The sequence below is a fragment of the Hyperoodon ampullatus genome, assembly GCF_949752795.1.
Source record: "Hyperoodon ampullatus genome assembly, chromosome: X".
NCBI lineage: Eukaryota > Metazoa > Chordata > Mammalia > Artiodactyla > Ziphiidae > Hyperoodon > Hyperoodon ampullatus.
This window is the reverse complement of record NC_136913.1, coordinates 60495648-60517213: the sequence shown is the minus strand read 5'-3', so window position 1 is coordinate 60517213 and position 21566 is coordinate 60495648. Positions and strand designations below refer to the sequence as shown.

Sequence of the window (21566 nt, the reverse complement as noted above, 5' to 3'; positions counted from 1 at the left end):
AGGCTCCCCAGTAGTGTCTGTGGTCAGGCTCGGGGAGCCGGCTTCAGCTGCTGTTCCACGGGTCCTCGGTTCCCCAAGGACTCGTTTGCGTCCCCATTTGAAGGGTTTGTTCAGGTTTACTTCCTTATTTGTGTTGTTGCACATGCGGGTGCATGCCCACATCTGTCTATGTTTGTGCAGGTGGGTCTGCTGTCGGGTGTGGGTGCGTGCGTATACATATATGTCTCTGTGTGTGTGTGTGTGTGTGTGTGTGTGTGTGTGTGTGTGTGTTCGTGGATCCGGGAGGGACAGAGCCGGGATATATGCTGTGCTCTGGGCTGCAGCTATACCCGGGTGGTGGAGTGTGAGTGGGGCAGCCCGGTACTGTTGAACCCTGCGGCAAAGGTGTTATAGGGGTGCAATGTCTGCAGCCCCACCAGGGAGTTGGGGATCATAGTGATAGTGTTGGGGGTCATGAGTGGGATGTCATCAGGGGAGCGCCGCAGGGTCAGCGTGTAGTCGGGCAGTGCAGTGAGGCGCAGGGTGTCATGGGGGGGACCCGCCTCACACTCGTGGTGGGTGGGGCCCAGCTGCAGTGCTGCCAGCTCCTCCTCGGGAGCAGCTCCCAATTCAGGAGCCCCGGCTCCCCTCTGAGGGCTGGGCTGCCGCAGGGGCTCCTGACGCCGCTTGTCCTTCCGATAGTAGAGGGCGGCGAAGGCCAGGACATTAAGGAAGAGGAGGGAGGCCCCCACGGCGATGGTGACGCTTAATTCAGTGGAGTAGTCACGAGGGTTCTCCACCAGGAGCGGCCCTGCATCCTGGTCCCCGTTCCAGGACCCTTGGGCGTTCTCGTTGCTGTAGGCGGGGGAGATGGCTGGCCGTTTGGTGCTCCAGGTCTTGCCATTGGGCCTGCGGGTGATGTGGGAGCTGTGGGTGGTATCCGGGGGCGGCACTTTGGTGGTCGTGGACGTGTAGTGGAACATGTCATGCAGGTTGTATAGGTGGGGCACCAGGTGCTTCCAAAATGCCACCTTAGTGGCACGGTAATGATCGCGGACCCTTGGCTTCAGGCCGATGTGAAGGTAGAGCTGGTCTCGGGGATTGTATTTGGACCAGGCCACTTCCTCAAAGCGGTTGGCCTTGGTGTGAATGAACTTGGTGTCCTGGGGGACCGGCTTGTTGGGATCCCTGAAATACCACATGGAAATCTGGGGTCACCACTCTACCTAGACGAGGAAAGGGTCCAGGATTCTTCCTCTCACACCCAGCCCTAAACCCCTTTCCCAGTCCAAAATGTCCCACCATTTCCATCTTTTTCAGGGTCCTTCCCTCTGTCCATACCCCTGTTTGTCCCCAGGCCTTGAACTCCTATTGCCCGTGGCATCATGGAAACCATTTCATCCTTCCCTACGCCCATCCTGTGAGATCAACCTATAGGACGCTGCTTCTTCTCACAAGCTACAGGGCACCCATCAATCTTTTCAGCTGCCTAATTTTTCTGAGAGCCCTTTAAAAGCTCTTTCTGAATGTACTTTATTCCCACTTCACATGGCCTCCGACCATCTAACCTTGAATCCCATAGTGCTGCCAGTAACTCTCACTCCTGCTCAATCTTAATGCTGAGTTCTGAGCCTCAAGAAAAATTTTTAAGGGAAGGAAATGGCATGAAAGACTAGAAAGGGGGACGTAGGAAGAGGGATGAAGGGGTTACAAATCAAGATTTGGGGACTGTCTTAGGAAGGGAGATGATGGAAGAGGTTTGGGTAGAGGAGCAGAGGGGAGGGCATGCTGGGGTCCCAAAGAAGAACCCCCCAATTTCTCCTTACCCGGTCTTGGCAAAGTTGGTCCAGTAGGTCATGACGACAGCACTGAGCATAACGTCATTCTTGGAGAAGTTGCAGGGGAAAAGGTCAGTGGGGCCTACCATAGGGACGCCGAAAACGTAGGGTACTTCATCCCCATGAGCTGCGTCTGACCAAGCAGGCTTCATGAGGCTCTGGCAGTGATGGTAGAAGGCGTAGAAGTAGGTAGGCGAGCCATAGCGGGCGTGCAGGTCAGCTGTCACCACTGAGGGCTCCACCCACTGGTGGTCAGTGAAGAGCGCCACCAGTGTTTTACGGCGGGTCTCAGGATTGTCACGGTCTGCCCAGTCTGTGTACATGAACTTGATGGTCTCCCGCAGGGTGTCCTTACCCTCAGGATAGCCATACAGATTGTCCACAAAGTTGGAGACTGAGTAGTCAAAGTCAGTGCCAGAGACACCATCCTCAGGGTCCACCACCCCTTCCACAAACTTGAGCCCCTCACCCTGGTTGACACCTAGCATGATGTCATAGTTGAGGAACTCGCCCTGTTCCATGAGAATCTCCGGGTCATCAGGAATGACATCACCGTCAATCACGGGGCCAAAGGCCACATGGTAGCGGGCAGGCTGGATGTCCTGCTCTACCAGCTCCTTGGCACTCTTTTGCCGAAGACAGTCCACCATGTCGACGGTGTCTAGCACGTTACAGCCTACCTTGTCTGCCAGCAGGCTGGTGTACTTCACTGGTTGGTAGTTCACAGCCCAGCTGGACAGAGCAGAACCACTTTGGATGATGGCCCTCTGGAAAAGCCCTATAGAAAATAAGCAGCACCAGGTCAGATCTGTCATGTCTCTCACAGCCTAAGCCTCCCTTGCTTGTCCCTGGGGGACAGATTGAACACCTCCTCATTCCTTTGTTACTGAGGCTGCCCTCTGGGTTGAATGGACTGCAAAGGACGAGTAACCCTTTCGGCTAGAATGATGGGTTAGGACGAGAGGAGGGATTGTTGGGCTCCTTTCCTGACTGGTCCCCTGCCTGCTTCTTGCTTCCTTGTTCTGGGTGATGGTTGGTAACTTGGGGGTTAAGGAAACGCCAGGAAGAATTAACCCCTTGGGTCCCAGACATCAGCTTCCTTATGCTCCCTCTCTTTATCTCTCCTTGTCTTCCCCTCTTGCTTCCTGCCCAGCTGGGCCCAGCTCTGTGCCAGCACACCACCAGGGAGCTGGCGCTTCCACCACAAAGGGGTCTTTTTCATGAGAGATGAGAAATGCAGGCAGGAGAGAGCCTCACATTCTGAGAGTTTAGGGAAAGATTCCCGAGGGCAAAGGCCCTATGGTCTGAAAGTCTCCAGGGAACGTGCCCTCCCAGGCTGTAACCTCCACAGACACTTTCCTTTTCCTGAAGCTACTGATGCCTCAGATCCAGATTTCCCCCTAGGTGAGAGGGAACCAGTCCCCCAAACTCAAAAAGTAGATGATTCTTCCCCCCTAGGGAAAAAAGGTATCATTCTCTCTCTGGCCCCAACGTTCCCAAGTAAGGGAGAACCTGGCTCTCAGGTGCACAGTTCTGTTCCTCTAAGAGAAAGGGAATTTACGGGACTTCCCTGGTGGTCCAGTGGTTAAGACTCCATGCTCCCAATGCAGGGGCCACGGGTTCGATCCCTGGTCAGGGAACTAAGATCCTGCATGCCGCATGGTGTGGCCAAAAGAGAGAGAGAGAGAGAGAGAGAGAGAGAGAGAGAGAGAGAGAGAAAGGGAGTTTGCACGGGTGAAAAAGAGAGGGAGAGAAATATAGATGAGTACTTAAGTGAATCTCACTTTTTGAAAGAGTATTCTCCATTAATCAGTTACAGAAAAACAGAGAGAATAAATCTTTTTTTTTTTTAGATTTAAAAAAAATGTCTTTATTGAATTTGTTACAATATTGCTTCTGTTTTCTATTTTGGTTTTTTGGCCACGAGTCATGTGGGATCTTAGCTCCTGGACCAGGGATCGAACCCGCACCCCCTACACTGGAAGGCAAAGTCTTAACCTCTGGAACACCGAGGAAGTCCCAAGAGAATAAATCTTTAAAGCAGCCAGGTCTCCAGGGACACAAGCCCCCTATGAGACAGCGAATAGCAGCACACCAAGAAAGGCCTTCTCCTCCCAGGGAAATAGTCCCTAATCAGAGGAGGCACCGTTCCTCTTTCCAAACAGGGGCACCCTCACAACTAGTCACTTCACCCTCCTTGGTGGAAAAAAGGAATTCCTGTTCCTGTACTGTCACCTAGAAACATATTCTAAAGGAGGGATGTACATCCGACATTCCCTACATCCCACCTTAGTCTTCCCTCACGGAGTCCCTGGAGGGATAGAGACAGAATTTCTAGGTCAGAGAAGGTGATTTTTCTCCTTCAGAAAGACAGGCCTTCTTCAAAGAGAGACTGCAAGTCTTTCTGTTAGAATATCACTAACTCATAAGGTTGATTTCAGTAAAAATCCGTGTCCTCTCTTACGGCCTTCCTTATCTTGGCGAAGGACACTTATTTTGGGAAAATCTCTTCTTTGTGAGAAGCTCATCTTTGCCTCTCAGAGGTAGAAAGGGCTCTTATAGTCCAGAGGTGAAGAGAATGAAGAGAACGCTTCCTGCTGAGCAAAAAAAAAGGCCCTATTTGGCCCCCTTGGAAAGGTCACTGGCAGGGGGACCCACAGCAAGGAGAGAGGTTTCCCTTCGGGCTAAAAATGAAAGTCTCCCTTAGAGGGGGTTGTATAGCCCGGGGGCGGGAGAGGTCTGGTCTGGAGTCTGATAAGAGCTCGCCATCCCTCAGGCAAAGCCCACCCGCAGGTTTGTAATCCTCACTTCGGTCCCATCGCCCTCCCCACCCCCCACCCCGTCAAGGGCAGTTCCCATCTTGCACAGACTTGTTCTTCAGCGCGAAAGGCAGAGAATGTTTCTTACACCTAAAATCTAATTTCCTCTCTAGAGCTCTACCCGAAGTCATGTGTCTTTCCCACACGGAAAGACTTCCCCCCACCCAAAAAGAGCCGCTGTCCTTCAGAGAGAGACATTCTACTCCCACGTTCCTCAATAAGACTCCCACATCAGGAGAACATTCCTTTCTCAAGATGTAAATGGGATTCTCTCCTTCCCTCTCTCACAGTGGGAGAATTACATCCTCCCCTCGAGAAACATTTCCCTTCCACTTCTCCCCAAAGGGACACCGAGCTGGCAGGTGAGGGCTGCTGACCCCCCTGGATGCTCCTGGGACATGGAATTGGGCACCCTGGAGGGACTGGGGCTCAGGGTCAGTGGCCAGCACTTGTCTAGTTCCTGTTTCGTTCCAAGAGCTACTCACCCTCAGAGTGATGCGACAGCGTGAGGAGGCTGACACAGGACGCGCCAATGCCCGAGCCAAAGACGGTGATACGGCGGGGATCGCCACCGAAGAAGGCGATATTCTCGCTCACCCAGCGGAGGGCCTGGATTTGGTCGAGGAGCCCATAGTTGCCCTTGGCAGCCTGATCGCCAGTGCTCAGGAAACCTGGATTCAACAAAGGGCACGAGGACAGTGAAGGTGGAGGGATGGAGGATTTGGATGACGGTGACAGTAGGGGGCATGAGGACGGAGGATGAGCATGCAGCGCAGCTCTTTCCACCCAGCTAGCATTAACCATTGCTCCTTTCTGCAAGGACCAGTGCCATCACTATAGGAAGGATCGGCTTCCTACCTCCCACCCATTCTCCAGTTTGGAAGGCGAGGTCTCCAAACCGTTCAAAAGGGATGTCTCCAGCTGGGAGACTTAAACTGCAGGAACTGCAAATGACCAGGACCCAGCATCCTCTGCCCTGATGTACCAGCCGGGACATTACCCTAGCACGTGGCAAGATAGAGTGGAAAGAGCAGGGACCCTGGAGTCAGTTTGGTTTGAGTCTTGGCTCTACCACTTACTGGCCATGTAGCTTTAGGCAAGTTATTGAGAATCTCTGGGCTCTAGTTTCCTCTTCTGTAAAATGGGGATAAAATACCTCAAAGGGTTGTAACAAGGATAAAAGGAACATAAGCATCTCGAATATGCTCAGCACATTACACATCTATAGTTACTTCTCTTTCCCCATCCTTCTGTCTCTGGAGGAAGTGAAGATCCCAAGAGGCTACAATTCCTAAGCCCTCCTTGCCCCTCCTGTCCAAGTTCGTCCATTTCCACTTCCTTCCAGGGTCTCGGATGCCCCCTTCTCTTCATTCCCACGGCAGGTCCTCACTTTCCCCTCCTCCAAGACCTAATGAATCGGAAACTCTGGGGATGGGGCCCAGCAATCCGTGTGTTTAACAAGCTCTCCAGGTAATTCTGAGGCCTGCTAAAGTTGGAAAACCACTGGGTTAGACCATCTTTTTCGTCTAGTGGAGAAATGGGGAAGTCAGTGCAGAGCGGTTACCACAGAAACAGGTCTTCCTGCCCACCCACTGGGATTTGCTGCTGAGGAGACATGTCACCATGGAGACTACCTTCCCACCCACCTGCTGGGATTTGCTGCTGTGGAGACTTGTTGCCATGGCAACTACCTTCCCGCCCACCTGCTGGCTATCCCACAGAGATGTCCTATATTCCCCCCCCACCCTGCTTCCATTTTAGTCTGATCTTGCTGCTTCATTTCTTCTCTTTTCCTTGATCCTTAGGCTCCTTGGAAGGCTCTATCTTCTCCTGTCCTAGGCTGTTAGAAAGGTTCTTTCCAAGTGGGTAGCTGTGGTGCTCCTACACATTGGAAACCTATACCTGGGTGAGTATTTTTTGACCCCACAGTTAAAAGCTCATTCGTAGCCCCTGGGATCAACTTTGTGGGAGGCCATGTTTGAGGAGGCTCCCTCAGCTCACAGAGAGTTCTCTGACGGTCCTGGTAGTCCACGGGCAGAAGCTGACCTTAAACAGACTCAAGCAGGCACAAGACCCCATCACTGTCTTTCTTGAGTCCTTTTGTTTCTAGTTTCTGTAAAAGAGCTCATTTCACCCTCTTCAAGTGTGTTATTAATTTACCTTTGGTGCAATTAAGTATGTAAAGTACTTAGTTATTCCTCCCAGGACCTAGTCACAAGCCCTCTTTAGCCCCAGGTTCCCGATGAGGAAATGAGAAGGAATTAGAGAAAGCCTGAATGAGGATGAACGGAGGAGCTCTTGTTCCTCTAGGCAAGAGAACCAGCTTCTCCTTTGCCTGGCTCATTCACAAGCTGAAGTTGCTCCTGCAAGTCTTAAAGTATGCTGACCAAGATCCATCCCAGCTGTCCAAGCCTTGCGACCCTCCAGCAAAAATCACTATGTGTTTCTCTTAGCCTGCCTGTCCTCTCTCCCTCCTCTCTCCTTCCCCCGTTTTCTCTCTTCCTTTTCTCTTATTTTCGCAATAGCAGACTTGGCTTCAGTCTTTGCCAAGGTATCGTTCAGTGAAATGTGTCAAATACGTCTGTCCTAACCAGCAGGAAGAGCCTGCATTTGGATGCAGTAGATTTCTCCAACATGTACCAATCTCCTGGGTTAGAAACAAAGGTCTGAAAGGGCTGGGTGGAGGAGTTGACCATCACTCTCTGCTCCCTCAGATCCCACAAACCTCAGGATAAGAGGCACTGAAGCCTGTGGATGATGTCATGCCAACCATCCTACTACAAGCGTCCTGCTTGAAGTGCTCTATGCAACAGTCTCAGGCAGATGATACAGCAAACGTCGCCGACCACAAGCACACAAAAACCTGTCAGTCTGGGAGAGCGATCACTCGCTACTACCTCCCCAGTAACTCAGTCACCCACAGAAACCATGTGAGAATGAGGGCTGAAACACCAAACCCCATAAACTGTTAGAGCAAATCTGAGCCAGTCTCCCTGGGCCCAAGTTTATACTGCAGTGCATGGTAAGCTGCTTGTCAACAGAAGACAGGGGAATCTGGCACATTGTATCAAAACCAGGTATCTGTGTCACCCAAGGCTTGACATTTACCAGGTTTTCAGCTTGCCTGAAGGGTACCTGAGCAAGAATGTAGGATTAAATTCTGAAACCCAGAATAAAACTCGGCAAGCCCCTACTTCCTCAGCCCCAGGGATACCCACATCCTGTATCCTGCTGGGGTCCCTTTCTTTTGTTGGTCTCAAGCCCAGTGGGGGCTTCTCCAATTATAGCTACCCCTCTGCCTTGGATGGGAATCCATGGAATAGCCTGTGACATTCTCCAAATACATGAATCACCAAGATGTCTAAAGAAGCACCTTGGAGGAAACCGTCTGTTTGGGCTCAGGGCTCAGCGAAGCTGATGGGAGGGAGGGTGAATGAATGCATATAATTGAGGTCCAAAACTGGCCACCTGTTCTGGGATGTTTTGGGAAACAAAACAACAAAGCCTCAGCTCTACAGCAAAATCCCCAAGATTCAGGGACAAACCCGTGTTCTAAATCTGGCGCCAAGAGACAAAAACATCTTGAATGTACCCAGAATCCAATCAGCGGCTTATTGATTACATTTGTGTTCCAGAGCAGGCACTAAAGGGTACACAGGAAGTGGTGGGGAACTTCTGGCCAAATCTCAGTTTATGGCTCCTTCTGAGGTTTGGGTAATATTAGTTTGATCATTAACTATTTAAGCCCAAAGAATAAAACTCCTACCCCGAGATGTGCTGTTCTGGTTATCCAAACGAGAGGAGGTTATAAGGTGGTGGTGGTGGTGGGGTCTTTTAACCTGAATTTCGTGGATAAGTTTCAGTGGGATCCATTAAATAAGTTCTGTAAGTGTGTGTGTGTGTGTGTGTGTGTGTGTGTGTGTGTGTGCGCGCACGCGCACACATGCATCTTTGGGGGGAAGAGTCCATAGTTTTCATCAGAATTTCAAAGGGGTCCAAGACTCCCCAAAAGGTTAAGAACTTCTGATATACAAGCTTAAGGATTAGAGCAATTGAAGGGTTGTGAAGTAATCAGCAAACCAGGATATCATAGGGAGCGCTCGCCAGCAATAATAGCCTTCCGTGCAGCCCACAGCTCCCAACTGACACTCCAAATCCTGAGTCTCTCCTCTGTCTCCTTTCTGCCTCCTTTCTGTGTGTCACTCTTATCCTCTTTTCTCTTTCCCGTCCTTTCCTTCTCTTCCTTATTTTCTCCTCTCTTTTCCCCCGATGCTCCACTCTCTCTTTTGTTTCATTCCTACCTGGTCCGATCATCTGGAACTGAAGCATATTCTTAGTATTCTCCGTGCTTTCCATTGATCCTTAGAGACTGGAGCTTTGTCTTGATAATTTTTAAAAGCAACTGAGTTGAATATTTCCTGTCACTCTCATTTAGAAAATAAAGTAACACAGTTACTTCTGGCCTTCAACTACCATGCACTTGTGCCTGTGTCTCTGTGTGTGATTACGTCTGTATACGCATTACTCTTCAGGAACTATGCAGCCCAAGCATGTGGGTTTGCAGCCACCTTCATGGTACCATTTTTACTATCAGAGACTCAGATCCCCTTTCTCAACAGGCCAGAAAAGCTTACAGAACAGGGCCTTGCCATGATGTCTGTGGCAACTCAGAGAGACAGAGGAGCAGTGGCAGAACCATGAAACCCAAAGCCCACTAGACTGTGGAGAGGCCAGGGAGACGCCCTGCATATGTCACACCCAGCATCCAGATGCCGCTGAAGGGAACGCAGGCTCCACTTTTTTCCGGGAATATCATTTCTCTCGTCTGAACCCCCAAAAGGTGTCTTGCTATCCCACATAGTATTAAGGGGAAGTCAAGACAAGATTGCCTTTCCGTGTACGTAGATGCACCCAGAAGTGAAACGCAGCTCTGGGGCCTCTGGGATGCCAACTACCAAAGCCACATACTCAAAAGCAAATTAAAATAGGGTCCTGTCAGCCAACAAGCCCTGGAGTAAGCCGTGCCTAATTGCTCGTTCAGCACCCAGGCCTGCAGACCTGAGAAACAGCCCAGACACCCACTGGGGCTCAGGACCCCAGCCCTCCGGGCAGGAAGTTGGCTTCTTTGTGCCACTCCAGGGCTATGGGGCCGCGTGTGCCCTCAGAGGCCTGGGTGAGCATCCGAAAGGGAGCAAGGCCGTGTGTGCTTGGTCGCCCTTTCTGAGGCACTCGTTTGCCTCAAGACCTTGGCCACAGTTAGGCATTAACAGTTACCAAGGAAGGCACAGGGTAGAGGGGCAGCCTAAATCACCAAAATAAGCGTGTGGGTGACAGAGTATGTGTGGGGAAGGGCATATGGGTGTGTATCAGGAGGTATTTGGGAAGTAAGTGTGTGTGTGTGGGAGGGAGATGGTGTAATGGGTGGGAGTGTATGGGGATGTATGTGTGGAGAGAGTAGAATAAATGTGCAATGTATGTATGTGGGATACGTAAGTGTGGGGTGTGCATGAGTGTGTATACGTGTATGGATATGGATGACCAGGTGTGGGGATATGGATGCGTGTATATTCGTGGGGTAGGAATATGTAATATGTATGTATTGGACATATATATGCCAGATGTGTATAGGAAGAGTGTGTGAGTGTGTGTGTGTGTGTGTGTGTGTGTGTGTATGTGATATGGGTACGTGTATCGGGGCCTGTGGGTGTGTGTATAAGGGGGGACGTGTAAGCATAGTGCATGGGATGTGTATGTAGATGTGGAAGCAGGGATATGAGGGGTATGTGCGTAGTATCTGTGTACTGTGGGCTGGGGAGGTGTGGACGTGCAGGCATGGCTCCCGCATGTGTAGGGAGGGGAACGCTGGTTCGTGTTTGTGCACGGAAGGTGAGGGACATAGGTATGTGTGTGGCTGTTGGAGGAGAGGTGGATGTGGGGTGTGTAGGGGGACGTGGGTCTGTCCGTGTATGTGTGGAAGGAATATCTGTGTACATTCAAGGTATATATATGTGGGGTTTGGGCGCGGATGTGGACGTGCAGGGTGTGGGTCTTTGTGTAGAGTGTATTATGGGGGTAGAGGAAAGCGTGAGCGTGGGGGCACGTGTGGTGTATGTGGGCACAGATGTGGATACAGTGATGCGGAGGGAGAGATACATGGGAACGTGTGTGTGTGTACGCGTCCATGGAAGGTGAGAGAGATCTGTGTAGGTGTGCGGTGTGGATGTGGAGTGTAGAGAGGCATCTGGGTATGTGGATATGTGCATCAGGGAGACTATACGTGTGCAGTGTGTATGGAGTGGTGGGGGAATGTGCATATATGTGAGGGGGTCTGTAGATGTAGAAGTAGGGGTCTGTATGTGTGTGGGTATGTATGTGTGCTTGGGGGGGTGAGCGAGAAATAGATGCATGCTGGTGGATGTGGGCAGCGTGGACGGTGGACATGTGAGGGTACGTGGGTGTATGGATATGTGATTGGCTAGAAGGAGTATCTGTGCATGTGTGGGGTGTTTAGGGATGTGGGGTGGGTGGGTAGGGATGAGGATAGGACACCAGAAAATGAATTGACTCTACAAAACTCAGCCAGGCAAAAGTCTGGAACCAGAGACCTGGCTGGAGACCTAAGAGAAGGTGTGAAGTTTGAATTGAATTTCCAGTGGCATCTCAACATTCCAGGAACGGGCCTAGGGATGCCGTGGGGAAGCCCCGGGCAGTTGGGTAGGGGCTATGGGATAACAACGTTGTGGCCATGGTCGTTAGCACCAGCTAGAGAACCAAGGCGGCCTGTTTTCAGCTCCTCAGCTTTCTTTCCTCCCTCCTTGAGAACCCAGGCTTCCTTCTAGGCACCCAGCAGGGAACCATACCTAGCACTCCAACCCGATAGTTGAGGGTGATGACGATGACGTTGCCATAACTGGCCAGGACGCTGCCGTCAATCATGTTGCCTGTCCCTTCCATGTAAGAGCCTCCATGGATGTAGACCATGACAGGCTTAGCGCCACTGTCCCGGATGTCTGCAAGGAGAAGGGGTGAGACACAGGCTGGGTAGGCTGCCCTTCCTCCCCCACCCCCGCCAGCCCTGGGTGGGGGGGTGTGGGCAGCAAAGCTATCCCAGGTGCCAGGACACCACCGCCATCTCTGAGGGCAGGACTCATGGGGCTGTTCAGCCCGGAGCTTGAGCATCAGCCAGAGAAAGTTGGACGTCGGTGATGTTTTTAAAGACTCTGGTTTCAGGTGCCTCCCAGTAGAAGGCAGCCAGGCGTTCCTGATACAGCTAGGTCTACAGAGGCCGTGGCTGGGCCCTGGGGGACAGGGGGAGGGAGGAAGAGAAAGGGCAGGTCCCTTAGATGGATCAGTGAGTCCCTGCCCCGGGCACCCAGGAGTCCTGGGACCTGACATGGCTTTAGAGAGCAGGGGCTGGGGAGCCCTGAAACCCCCAGGACTAGACCAGTTACATGGAAATACGGCCATTGGCAGCAGCTGGCCCCCCAGTGCAGACAGAGACAAGAGGGGCGGGAATAGGGGGTGGCACAGGAAGAGAACAAGGGAGAATGTGGGGACGGGGGAGTGAATGGCAGAGATGGGGTGTGTGTGTTGTGGGGGGGAGAACCTCACTGACATGGTTTCTCAGCCATGTGCTCGTTTACCCCATTCTCCCCGGGCATCGGGCAGACTTATCTGGAAACACTGGGGATGGGGAAGAGGTGGGGGCAGAACTGAGGATGAGAGAGCCTGCCCCCAGGCAGCTTTAAGATGAAGATGGAGCCTCCGCAGAGGCCACTCAACGAGAGACCTTCAAGCGGCTGCTCCCAAGCCCCGAGCAGTGCGGCGACAGGGCTGGGCGGCCACGAGAAGGCTCCCAGCCTGATCACCTCGACCTGAAGCCTCTCGGCCTGTGAGCTGGACCACACTCTGCCACACCGGCACAGCCCTACCAGCCACCAGTGGGCGCCCCTGAGCTGTGTGGCCCCCAGGCCAGGCCTGGGGCGTGGAGGTAGAAGGGAATGCTCTCTGCTGCCGAGCAAACACAACCTGTTTTCCTGAGGAGGAAGGAAGACTGGTTCAACCGTCACCCAAGGATCTTATGCCATCCACTGACTGGGCTGTGGTGTCCTGGCCTCAGCCTGCTGATTTGGCCCAGTCCTTGTGGCCCTGTCCTGAATCTAACGCAGCCCCTGGCCCTGAGGCCATCTCTCTCTTTCTGGGCGAAGGCCAAGGAGGTTCTAGGTGGCGCCGTTCCCCAGCCCCTGTGATTGTCACTGCCTCACTCCTCAGTTCAGCATCCTGCTGGGCCCCTCTTCCAGGAGCCAGCCTCCCCGCAGAAACACAGGGGCTCCTCGCCACTCCATTTCCTCTGTGCCTCTCCTCGCCCCCGCCCCCCTCGGTCCTGCTTTCTCTCCACTCTCACTGCTGCTCAGTAGGGGCAGGTGCCCGTGAACCACAGAAGATGGGGGAGGAAGCTGTCTCTGGGCAGTGGGGACCGGGGCGAGGAGGATGCCCTCCCCATGGCTCTGCTCGTGGTCCCCTGCTCCCGCCAGCCGTGTCCATCACCCTGGAACTCCCAGTGGCCGACCAGGCCAAAGATGGATGAACAGCCCAACGGCCTCATACAGGAACAGAAACACACCAACGGACGGACAGACAGACAGACGGGGCTTCTCCCCATCGAGAGGGGGAGGGGCTCTGTGCCATGCACCAGCCGCCACGCCCTGCAGCCCCCAAATACCTTCATCTTCATCCCCGTCATTATCCGCTAAGTCCTCGCCCTGTTTCTTAGCGCCGGATCCTGGGGACCAGACACGGGGAGACACAACAGCACAGAACAGAGAACAAAACAGAGAGAGAATTCAAAAACAGCATGACTGCAGTGTGGCCCAGCAAGCCAGCTCTGGGCCTGGGCCCAGGACAGGCAGGAGGGATGGCAAGAACTGAGGGAATGGGTGGGCTGAGGCCCAGACCTTCATCAGGATGATAGTGTTGCAGGCCCCTGCTGGGCTGGCCTCCCTGTGCCTCTCTGTCCCCAACAGCCTGTCTCAACCAACCACCTTCCCAGCTAGGAAGGAGGTAGCAGCAGGTGGGTCAGGGCACAGAGCCAGAGACCCACTCAGGGGAAGGACTTCTCCCGGGTGGAAGGGGCTGCACGTGTGTACACAGGCAGGCTGAGCTGGAGAGCAGGGACAGGCACCAAAGGTGAGAGGCGGCATCGCCAGCACGTGTAGATACGGATATGAGCTGTTAGGGCAGAGCCAGGGATCCCAGCCCTGAGCTATTCGGGCCCAGTGGGCAGGCTCCAGCTGGGCCTCAGCTGACCCTGATTCCCACAGGAGAAAATGGGAGATGCAGCTTTCCCTCCGGTCTTCCTCACTGGGGCCTGCTCTGGGTAATGGCAAATGGGGTTCCTGCCCACAGGAACCAGGCCTGAGAGCAGCAAGCATTGCTCTGAGATCGAAAGAGAGCCAGAGAGGGAGGGAGGGAGAGAAGGAAGGGGAAAAGGAGAAAAGGGACATGAGAGAGAGAGAAAAAGAGAGAGAGGGGGAGAGAGAGAGAAAAAAAACAGAGATAGGAATAATGGTAGCAGCTCCTACCATGTACCGAATGGTTACCATGTGCCAGACACTCTACTTCTGCCATCCTGTCTGATCCTTACACCCCAATGAGGGAGGGACTATCTTTATTCCTGTTTCACTGATGGGGAAACTGAGGTTCAGAGAGACAAAGTGACTTGCTTAAGATTGCACAGCTAGGAAGTGCTAGAGGTGAGATCCAAACCCAGGTCTGCTCGATTCCAAAGCCCATGGTCTTTCCACTGCACCATGCCACCTTTCTGGGATGGGGGAGAGGGAAGGGAAAAAATAAGTCAGGAAAGAGGTGGAGCATGGGGGGGGGGAGGGGAGGGGAGGGGAGGGAAGGAGAGAAAAGAAGAGACCCGAGGAGAGAAGAGAGACGTTTAGGGCCTGGGTGAGCTAGCCCCAATTCTTCTCATTCTAAGGAGATGAGAAGTTCATCTTGAGAACGGCTTTGAGAAAGAGGACCCACTGCCTGGGTGCTAGTCAGTGTGTGGAAACGGAGGTCATTCTGCTGGCACCCCAGGGCTTATCCTCTTGTCTAAGACGTCAGATACTCTCGGCCTGGAGGCAGCAAATAGCCCTCTTTCTCAGCTGGTCTGGGTTCCCTTACAGCTATTAATCAAAACAGGAGCCGCCCTCCAATTACAAAATGGCTTTGTAACCTGGGCAAGAGCCCAGCCTGAGGGGCAGAAACTGCCTCCGGCTTCCCGAACCTCCCGTGGCGCCTACCGTCTTAACACCTGATGACGACGGTGCTGCCCTCAGAAACCCTGTGGGACATGGGGCGTCATCACCCACACAGCAGACAGCCCCCCGAACGGCAAGGAATCATCCATCCCTAAACATGAATTCCCTCCAACTTGATGGGGGTGGAGGTTGGGGGACAGGGCCTATCTTCCCCAGGAAATCCTTTGCTTCCCCTGGACCCCGACTTAGAAGATGCGTCCCGTTTGCCCCCCTCTGGGAATGTCCCTGGGTTGCTGCCTTGTCCCAGCCTCCTCCGTACAGAAGCATTTGCTCCCTCAGCTTAGCACTCGCTGAGCAACTCCTTGCTGCCACGCCTGTCCCCCACCCCCAGGCCAGGTCGACCACCGTCCCCCAGCCCAACACTGTGCTGCGGCAGGAGCCCAACCGGGCCAGCCCTGCCTGCCCTGCACACATCACAACTCTAACCACCTCTGGGGACGGGTCTCCCCCGAGAGGCAGACTTTTAAAGTCTGTTCCAAATGGCCAACAGGCCCTGGATAGGGAACTCATTTGAGCAGCTAAATGACCAGATGCCCTCTCCCACGCTGTCTGGAACCCACTTCCCAGCTCGGCCTGTGGAACTTAGCTAAACCAGCTGAGTTTCAACGCTAGGCTAGGAGTTTCCTCAGAGTAGCGATCAGGTCTTCAGTTATTTCTAAATCTTTCCTCCACCTCGTATCCCTCCACATCCCAACAGCACCTAGCACGTGGCCTTGCCCATAGTCAACAATCACGACTGGTAAGTGTTTGAACTTGACTAGAGCGTCCAGTTGGCTCTCTAGCCAAACTCTCAGGACTGGACTGGACTGGACTGCCCTAGGCTCTTAATGGTGCCCTGGGGGATCACTGCTCCTAGGAAATGGTTAATGTCATCGCCTCCCCCTCCGCCACCCTGCACCCAAGTAAGCAAGTAACTAGTAGCAGCAGGTTTAAGAGACTCTCTTCCTGAAATCTTTTATACGTGAATGGAATGTTAAGACCAGAATAGTCCCCTACCACCTTCAGATGCAGAAACAGAGGTTCTCAAAGGAAAAGACTTGTCTAAGGTTTCACTGTGAGTTAGCAGCAGAGCTGGGACTCGGTCAGGCTTGTGGCTCCCAGACCCATACTCTTTCTGTGGCACTGCAATGCGTCTTCATTCGTGCAAAAACATGTTTACTGATTGCCTTCTGAGTGTGAGGTCCTGGGCTGGGTGTGGAGAGGTGGTGTAACGCTTATCCCCAGGGCAGCAGACCTCACTCAAAGCTTCAGTGAGCATCAAAAGTGCAACAGGCAGATCGCCGGGCTCTGCCCGCAGAGATTCTTACTTAGTAGAGGGCACTCAGCCCCAGGAATCTTGACGGCCCCACTTGGGGGAACCCCGCCCTATGATTTTCAAAGGAAAACAAACTCCAAGCTTGCCAAAGGGTAGGGACCAGGCTGTGCTTTTCCACTTGTTCCTTAGTGTTACTGTTTCCAATTCGGTTCAACCCATCCACATTTCACCATTTGTTTCAGAGTAGGGGAGGTGGGAATGACCAGATGGGAGTTGCCTCGCATGCTACAGTGGAAAGAACACGGCCCTGAGGGTCAAGAGACCCAGGTTATGGTCCAGGCCCTGCCACAGACCAGCGACGGGGCCTTGAGCAGCAGCAAGTCACTCCCCTGGGCCTGTTTCCTCATCTGTAAAATTGGGATACCAATTCCTGCCTCATAAGCTTCCACAGAAGTGGGGGGGGGCGGATTTTCTGAGGTAAGTATGCAAGCGCTTTGCAGAAAACATAAAGTGGTATTTGAACAGGAAGAGTTATTACACTGGTGGAGGGCGACAAATTCCTCCCGGAAAGAGGGTCAATTTGCAATTCGGGATCTCGCGCCTCCTTCAGAGTGCACAGTTCCTGGAGACCCCCAAGGTCTGCCACCAGGCTAGCTCGGGTCACTCAGCTAGGCCCTGGCCAGAGGTGGTGAGGCGGGGGCAGGGTTGCTACACCTGGCTACAGTTTGGTCTAAGCTCCACCGCTGGAGAGTTGACTCTCGACTTTCAATCCGGGAAAGAGCACGGAAGGATGAGCTGGTGGCTCCCTCACCAGGCAAAGGTCAGAGCCTCTGGCTCCATCTTGGCGGCTTAGAGTTTCTCCTGAGGTGTCCCAGAGGGAACCACTGGCTCTGTCTTTGGCACACACTTTAGGGTGGACTTTGGGGCTGGGAAGTTTTGGAAGAAATGGGGTTGCTGCTTCTGCTCTGAAACTGCCTTAGGCCACCAGAGCCTCCCTGAAGAGCAGCCGGGGCCCTCGGACGAGATGGAGCTTATGCTTGCTCACCGACCGCCCCCTGAGCCTGGGCTACTTGAAGGAAGGCTGGGTCCTCGGGGGCAAGGGCAGGTGGGCAGGCAGCCCTCCCTCTCTCTCTCTCTCCCTCCCCGCCGGCTCGCTACCTACCTCCTTTCCTACAAATTTTCTTGTTGGGCTTTCGGGCGCATTCCTTGGAAATCCGCTTTACTGTAAAATGAATAAAAAACTAAAAAATAACAGGAGGCCTCTGCCCAGGGGCATGCACCCGCACCCTCCCAGGCCCCAAGAGCTGCTCTGCAGGCGGCACGTGGCAGAGAGCCTGTCCCACCATCTCCTTGCTTCTGTCACTTACCTTAGTGTGACCCCCGCGGGAGGAGGCGTCAGCTAGTGAAAGAGGAGGCACCTAAGCACTGCCCACCAGGCTTGCCCCCTGCCCCCCAGACACACCCAGCTCCCTTGGCCACACACACCTACCACCTCTCCGAGCAGGTGGAATGGCAACAGGGGGGCCCGGTGGCGCCAGCATCCTCCCGCGGGCAGCTGCCAGCAGTGACCCATACTCCCCCAGGGAACCCCCATCCAGCACCTGGCCCTAGACCTGTCAAAGCTCTCAGGCCTGGCCAGGCCCCTCCTGGTAACAGTGTCACTCACACATGGGAGCTCAGACAATGCTGGGAGAGGAAAGAACAGGGAGGAGGAAGGGGGAGGCCAAGCAGAGTGATGGTTAGAAGCATTTTCACGGACAGACAGATGCATGCAGCAGGGCACACCACCACATGCCAGCCACAAACACAGCGGGGCGGGTGGGAGGCAAGGAGGGCACAGTGCCTGGCCGCACTCACCATCCTCCGTGGGCACATAGACGTTCAGGTAGAGGCAGTCTTCGTTGGGCTCCTGAATGTAAGTAGCGACGATATCCAAGTTGGCCGTGAACCAGACAGGGAGCATGACTTCGGGCACAGCTGTGTGGATGTTCTGGGGGCACACTGGGGGAAAGTGTGTGGCGTTCCGGATGCCCGACCAGGATGGGGGTGGTTCAGGGGGCAGGAAACGTTTCTCGCCGATGGGGGGGGCTGCGTAGGGCACCCCAAGGTATTGGTCCACAGGCCCCAGGATCTCACTGGGCAATGGTACCCGGGCACCCCTTAACTTCCCAAAGTGAGTATTGACTGTGGGTGCTGGGGCCTGGGTACTGGCCCTCAGCACCAAGCTCAGGAACCACAGGGTGAGGCACAGGCTCCGGCCAACTGTGGGCTTGGGGCTCAGGGACAGCGAGGGCAGGCCAAGCCGCCGCCACATGTTCCGGGCCGGGGGACTGGCAGGAAAGGCAGACTCCGGGGTCACAGCATCAGCCCAATAGGCAGCCCCTTCATGGCCACACTGACTTGAACCTCAAAACTGAGCTCTCGAGGGACACCTACAGGTGCCCGGCAACGTAGAGAGCAGGTCTTCCAAGCACCACAGCTTCAGAAAGGGGACTCCCTCAGGGCCAGACAGGCCTGTGGAAAGAGGGAAGTATGCGTCATCCAAGATGGTCGCAGAGGGCTATGGAGTGGGTCTTTGGGGCCCTGCTGCGCTTGGGCTACTCTCCTACAGTTAGGAGAGGTTTCCTATGCTCGGGGTTCCAGGGACCCTCAAACGATCTCCACTGCCAGTCAGAGCCATTCGCTGTGTCCGGGCCATGGTTGGAAAAGCCAAGGGGGTCGACAGATTGACAGCTGTTGCCACTGCAAGTTGCCAGTCCCCGACTTCAACTCTTCAACCAATGGAGCTCATCGGGGTCAGCTGGAGCCAGAGTAGCATATGGTAGCAGGCGATGGGAGAACAGGAAATGGAGCTCAGGCTCCTGGGCACGCTGCGTGGACACTGAGCTCCTAGCCCCCCAAGATGCATGACCCCACACAGGGACCTCAACGTCAGGAGACGGTAGGATCGTGAACCTCACTCTGGGACTAAGGCAGAAGAAGGGAACACAGCAGATAGATAGGCAAAGGGGCCCCCAGAGAGACCCCGTCTCCCTCTGGCAGGGCAGGGGGCAGGACAGCCATTCACCAGAGTCCCCAGACCCTCCTGTACATTTCTCAAAGCCCTCACTGCTCCCACATCCTTAAGCCTCGGTCCTTTCTGTCAGCTATCCCTAATTCACATGGGGTGCCAGAGACTGAGGCAGAAAGCGTTCTGCCTAGCACCCTAGGCATTGTTGATGTTCAGCCAGTGTAAAATAAACAGCAGAGTGCGGGGGACACACACTCAGAGACTCATAGAAATAAACTCACAAACACTCAAAGAGGGAGTGAGAGAGCAAGCCGGGACCACAGACACCGTGATGTTCACTCACAGAGACATACATTCCAAACCCACAGAGATAGCCTCATATAGTCTCACATTCTGAGACAGAGAGCTTCACAGAGCCAGAGACTCACAGAGAGATACCTTCAGAGACACTCGCAGAGACTTACTGAAACATAATCACACACACATCGCATAGGTAAATATCCAGAGACACATGCAGCATAATGGTGACACATAGGTGGAGACAGAAACAGAAACAGCAACACACTCGAGGCACATAGGCCTTCTGACAAAACAGTTGTACAGTCAACATATATACACAGGCACACACAGACACTTCCGCATGGACACACACACACACACAATTTAGTTTCCCCCTATTTCTCCCGCCTTCCAAGATTGTGGGCCTGCTCCTTTAAGAACTGGCTGAAGGGGTGGGGGGAGGGAGATTGGGAACGCCCGGCAATCGGCCACCGAGAGAGGGGAATGAGAATGTGTGTGTGTCTCGTGTGTGTGTGTGTGTGTGTGTGTGTGTGTGTGAGAGAGAGAGAGAGAGAGAGAGAGACAGACAGAGGGAGAGAGAGAGGGAGAGGGAGAGGGAGAGAGGGAAAGAGAAAAAGAAGGAGGAGGAGGAGGGCGGGCGGGCAAAGCGACTAAAGGGGTGGGGGCTCAGAGGAAAAGGGGAGCAAAGTATGGGTGGTTAGATCCCAGACGCTGCCCAGAATGCACCCGGGTGGAGGGGAGGAGGGGACGGGGAAGGAAGGGGTAAGAGTAGGGAGGTGGGGCAGGAGGGAGTGTGTATGTGTGTGTGTGTGTGTGTGTGTGTGTGTGTGTGTGTGTGTGTGTGTTTTGGGGGGGGGATAGTCCGCAGCTGAATTCACACAATCCCCCCATTCACCGTCTCCATGGCAACTCTGGGGCACAGACCGCTCATTCACACGGCTTCCCCGCCAGCAACCCCCGCCCCACACACACACCATTAACCCCCTCGGTGCCGCCCCTCCCCTCAAATTCCATTAACCCTTTCGGGATGCCTCCCTCTCCAGTAACCCTTCAGCACCAAATGCCATTCTCCTCTGAGTCAATTTCCTGCAGCCCCTCCCCCCGTGAACACCTAGACAAATCGACCGACCCCCAAACGCCCTCTGTACCCTAGGACCCACTGTGAGTCTTCAAGGCCAAGATCTCCATCCTGGTCCAACTTGCAGTTTGGGAGAAGACAAGGGGAGGCGGCAATGCCGGGGCTTAGAATGGCATCTGGGGGTACTTTCTGGGCTGGAGCAGTATTGGGCTAGGGGCATTGTGCGGGAATGGACTGGTGTCAAGAACTGCAGTATTGGGGGCTATGCGGGTTCGGAATGGTATTGGGGGACGGAGCTGCATTGGAATGGGGGAGGATAGGATAAAGGCCTCCATTGGGGGGGGGGCTGCAGAGAGTGGGGGAGGGAGCCTGGCTGTGAGATGCTATGATGGAAGAGAGATGGGGCTGCACTGCGGGGGAGGGGGGACTGGCAATGTACTATACAGGAATGGGGCTGGGGGCCTTCAGGAGGGGTATTTTGATGAGCATGCGGGCCAGGCTGTGGAAATAGAGGGACCATGGGCGGGAGGATGATAAGGGTGCGGGATTCAGGGAGGAGGTGGAGGAGAAAAGCAGGGGAGGATTGGGGGGTCAGGGGTGCTGATGGAGAACGTGGGGTTGAGACGGATGGGGAGCACTGGATGGGAAGTGGAGCACCCCAGGATTGGGGGGGAGAGGATCGGGGCAAGGTATGGGCAGCTAGAGGATGAGAGACCGGGGCAGGCGGCCTCACCTGTTCCCCGGGCTGTTGCGAGCGACTGAACCGGGCCACGGACCACCCATATCGCCTCCAGGCCAAGGGCTCCGCACCCGAATCCCCGAGATCTGCTCTCCGGCAGCCTGGCTGCTGTGCCCGCGCACCGAGGGGGCGCGCTGCGCGTGCCCGGACACGGGGGGGCGCGGTCCCTGCCATTAACTCCTTTTGTGCCAGAGATGGCTCAAGTCCTGGGGCATGGCCCAATTCCTCCCAGGCTCAA

The 21566-nt window shown here is 54.3% G+C and overlaps 1 protein-coding gene across 4 annotated transcripts; it reads right to left on the bottom strand.

Annotated features, from left to right (window-relative positions):
- Positions 1-323: 323 nt before the first annotated feature.
- NLGN3 (neuroligin 3) lies at positions 324-18515 on the bottom strand (the record flags this gene model as incomplete). Of its 4 annotated transcripts, XM_079727002.1 has the most annotated exons (7): positions 324-1167; positions 1806-2595; positions 5122-5307; positions 11497-11646; positions 13359-13418; positions 17364-17423; positions 18059-18515. In XM_079727002.1, the coding sequence occupies 7 exons, from the start codon at positions 18513-18515 to the stop codon at positions 324-326; spliced, it is 2547 nt and encodes an 848-aa protein (XP_079583128.1). The 4 variants fall into 4 exon arrangements, with proteins under 4 accessions (XP_079583128.1, XP_079583129.1, XP_079583130.1 ...); XM_079727003.1 differs by lacking the exon at positions 17364-17423; XM_079727004.1 differs by lacking the exons at positions 13359-13418; positions 17364-17423.
- Between the last annotated feature and the right edge of the window lie 3051 nt (positions 18516-21566).